The following is a 4,452-nucleotide window of genomic DNA, read 5'->3' as shown; positions in this document are numbered from 1 at the left end:
AATCATCATCATTATCATCATCATCATCATCATCATTTTCTTCATTTTAAAAATCATATATTAAGGTATAAAGTAAATAGAATTATGTCTTGTTTCGTGTACACGAAATAAATTTTATCATAAGGAATCATTTTTTTTTTTTTTTATTTTAAACAACAAACATTCCAATTAAGATTACCCAACCAAGGTGCCTCGGGATAAATGAGTAACAGCTCTTGCCACTTTTAAATCGTTCATACGAAAATGATAGGGATTAAAAATAGATAAAAGTTTTGACAAACTTTCACCTTTACTTTTCTTCAACACGAAATATATAACGTACAAACCACATGTGGAACTGGTTATACCCTGAATAATACGCGGGTTGTGTTTACAGCTTCGACTATTGTTTTCCACAAATCTTTGAATTGTCGGATACGCAGAAGGCGGGAACCCAAAACTATCCATATATTCTGCCTTTCCCATCCCGTTAAAATACACAGATACCCAATGTTTTCCGGGACCGGAACTCGACTCTGTGTTAATAATGTACGCAGCTGGTTGACGAGAATTCGGGTTGTTCGGAAGTCTATCTTTAGGATAAACACCTCGAAAAATTCGTCTCGCCCTAACGTGTCCGTTTAACATCGTTTCGATTTCTACGTTGTTCATGATGAAAAGTCAGTGATCACCTGACGAGTGCGATCAATTTCTATTACACTATCTAATTCGCTGTAACAGAACACAATGATCGGATCAGCTAGTGGGGTCGAGAATTTAAGTTCTAGTCTAAGCGACTCGCTTTTTACCAGTTCAAACTGGTTTCCGTCTAATAGCGATGGTGACAGATCAAAACCAAAAAGACTACAACCCTGAGAGTAAGCATTATAATCTATTCCATTTCCGGCATCGTTGTTAACCAGTCCAGCTGCTAGCATAAGACTGTGATAAGCTCTGACATATTGTTTACTACTGAAATTCGGAGTTAGTGCTTTGGACGGTATCTGTTTTCCGTTCAAGTACAGGGCTAGATAGGACAGATCAAAGTGCTGGAAATTAAAAGGATTCTTTTTGTAGTTTCCATTAAAGCTAGTGCTTTCGATTAGACCCAGTACGATCTTAGTCGGGGTTTGCGATAAAAACAAATTATCTTGCACGGCACTTAAATTTCCTTTTGGAATAGAAAAGGTTTTATGGACAACGCGCTTCATGGGGTATTTACAATTGCCGATGTGAAGTGCTTTCTCGTGTGACAGGGCCACGGCTGGGTTTAATTTAATCTTCCTAACATACAACGAGGCGTGTGTAATTACACTCTTAAACCCCTCAGCATCGGTCATGAGATGGAAAGCATCTTTAGACGGGATAAGCCTCAACTTTACATCAACTCCATTAATTAGATACCGTTCTTGATGCATGAAATCTAAATGTAGTTTTCCCATCATATCCACTTCTTTACTCTCTTTCACCAGCTCTTTCCGTGCATCGAAGCCAGCATTTGTACTATCCGTTATTTCTAGTTTACCCGGGGTGTCCTCGTGAAAAAATTCCATTGTCAGGTGACTCCTTTTCGCACCTTGATCATAATTCAACATTGTTTCTACAAAACTTCTAAAAGGATAAACGTTCTCACTTGACGTCACCAGAACATCGTTCAAAGTCATATCCACTTGTGAAAACAAGGCATGAAACCAGGTGTTAACAGGGGCAACATTGCTATCGGCGTCTAAATTAGTTCCATCCGCCTTTATTACTTTAACGCGTACGTGCATAAATGTGTTATGCAAATCCAAGTAGTCTGACGTCCCCCGCTGATCGAAAATTCGATCGGACCTCCACTCGACAAAGTAGAGATCGGATGGTATTCCACAAACAAACCATCCTGAACAGCAGTCTGGGTGACGGGTAATGAGAACAGATCGAGTCCGCTGTGTACACTCTCTGCGGAATAGGGATGTAACAAAGCCATGATAATCAACCAAAAATGTCTTGAGCTACGTTCTTCCTACGTCTCTTCCTGGTCTTTTGTCGTGTCTGAGTAGGTCGTCGTCGTTTTATACGCCGAGTCACACGTCCGGGTGGCGGCGGCGGCGGCGGCGATGAAGTTGAAGTCAAACCACCCACGGCTCTGTTGAGTAATCTTTTCCCACTCTCCCCCGCGCGTCGTTTTAAAGCTGTTTTAACATTTTGACCGGAAATGACGTCAGATGCTATTTGGGCACCGGTTTTTGCACCTTCTTTTAATAATGTTTTAGCGCCCGATTTCAAGATGGGAAACAGAGATCTCGCAATACCACCAAAGATACTCCCAAGCCCTCGACCTCTTTGATGTCTTCCACCAACAAACACGGGTAGACCACGTCCTGCTTGAGTACAGTAATAATCATCGTAACCTTTTTGATTGGATTTGAACACGATCCCTTTTGTCATGACGACTTTTTACGAATCGAATCTCTTCTTTCGAAAATGAAGTATCACGATAGACTTCCCTGAAGCAAATGTCAAAGGTTCGCCTTTGTCGTTGGTTAAAAGGATTTCAACCGTGTCAAAATTAAATAGTCTGAGAGGAACATAGTTAGGTTTCTCAAAAATATGATGAACTATGTCTTTGCTTCTATTTCCGCTCGGTACGCATCTCAAAAGAGGTACGACGCTATCCCCAACTATTCTAGGTTGAACGAGGTTGCAATATACGTATACTGCTTCGAATCCGACGTTTAGATGTAATGGCCTTTCACTCGACACAGACGTTGGACCGTATAAATAATGATTTGGAATATTCAAGAGATTGCTCAATGTCGAACTCAAGTGCAAAAAAGTTCCTTCCTTATATAGCCTTATCATTACTCTGCGAGTTGCACGGTCGTAATAAAATTTGATGAAACCCTCGTGCTTCTTTTTTATTTTCCTTCTTATATGAGTCATCATCGTTTTAACCAGTTCATCCGGTGACTCGTATAAACCCGATGGGATGAGTACGGTATCTTGTTCGCTGTCGTTAGTAACTCTAAACTCGAAAAATGCTTCATTCTCAAGGATGTTGTTATACGTGTTACTGAATAATATTTCTGATAAACCGACTTCGTATTCTGTCGATAAATCCAACACTCTGGGTAGTTTTGTAAAATAATGCCCTGGAGAATTATTCGGAAAATAGCTCATGCTGCTATTAGAAGGTAAGACTAAATAAGACATGATTAAACTCGTTTATTCAGTGTTGGATTTGGAAGAACGTAACCGAGACAACTACTTAGAAGTGCTACCCATAGTCTGTCTGTTTCTCCGTCACGCGTCAAGTTATATAATGATACAGACACAACAATCGACACAATCATCATCTGACACAAGAACACGATCTCCCCTCTAGGGACTCGTTTCCCAAACATAGACCAATAAGATGAATTTCTGTTGGAATTATTACTTTCACTTTCGGATCCTTCCATTTGAAAATTAAAAAAAAAATAATAAAAAAACAAATAAAATAAAAAAACAAAAAAAAAAAAAACAACAAAAAACAAAAAAAAACAACAACAATGATGATAATTAATTGTAAACACGAAGATAAGACTTTGGTATCCAAGAGTTAAATGATGAATCGTAACCGACCCACTTCACCAAAAGTTCTTGTCCGCTTTTACGCTTATCCAAGACGGTCTCAATTCTGTAGATTTCTTTTGCACCAACTTTTTGCAGTTCTTGTTTATAGAAGCTTCCGCGCACGCATTCGTTCTGATCGTCTGTAATTTGGTAGGTTCTAGGTGTTGTTGAAATGGATTTTGTCACTGTAAATAACTCTTCGGTCCAAGAGGGTAGGTAGCCCTTTTTAAACAGTCGCCTACTTTTACTTATTCTCACACGATCGCCGATCAAAAGTTTTGCACTAGTTTTCTTTTTAGGTCGATCATCCAAATACAATGTGTTCCATACGTCCCCTTGATTTTTCTCTGTTACGTCAACAGGGCGTAACTTGATACTCCTATGATAAGAATGATTATAACTTTTCACTACTTTGGGTAATACGTCTTTGAATCGAGGAGAGTTCTGACGAGTAAACACACGCCACAGTTTTTCTTTGAGAGTCCTATTGAATCGTTCAACTACCGCAGCTTTAATATCCTCGTTCTCAGTAGTAAAGAAATCAATCCCATTCCGCTTCAGAAATTGCTGAAAGCTTTTATTGACAAATTCGAGGCCTTTGTCGGTTTGGAGCCGGATTGTTTTTCGACCAGACTCTAAAATAGTCCTGAAAGCATCTTTTAACGTTTCTCCCGTTTTGTCTTTTATAGGAACAGCCCACGCAAACTTGCTGAAGACATCGATACACGTCAAAATGTATCTGTACCCGTCATTGTACGATTTCAATTGTTGAACATCAATGAGATCAGCCTGCCATTGATGGTCTATTCCACCTACATAATCCGTCGACGCGGAAATTTGTAACGAACGGGTTTATGAAGGGTGTATGCGTCTTGA

At 39.5% G+C, this 4,452-nt stretch overlaps 1 protein-coding gene across 1 annotated transcript; it reads right to left on the bottom strand.

The window, feature by feature from the left end:
- Positions 1 to 647: 647 nt before the first annotated feature.
- LOC144980626 (uncharacterized protein F54H12.2-like) lies at positions 648 to 1,948 on the bottom strand. Its single transcript, XM_078928306.1, has 2 exons — positions 1,858 to 1,948; positions 648 to 1,648 (listed from the first exon to the last, which is right to left on the bottom strand). The coding sequence occupies exons 1-2, from the start codon at positions 1,946 to 1,948 to the stop codon at positions 648 to 650; spliced, it is 1,092 nt and encodes a 363-aa protein (XP_078784432.1).
- Positions 1,949 to 4,452: the final 2,504 nt, after the last annotated feature.

The sequence above is a fragment of the Berghia stephanieae genome, chromosome 10, assembly GCF_034508935.2.
Source record: "Berghia stephanieae isolate SIO BIC M18660-M18661 chromosome 10, UCSD_Bste_1.3, whole genome shotgun sequence".
NCBI lineage: Eukaryota > Metazoa > Mollusca > Gastropoda > Nudibranchia > Aeolidiidae > Berghia > Berghia stephanieae.
Note: the sequence above shows the minus strand (reverse complement) of the source record. Positions and strands in the feature narration are given on the sequence as shown.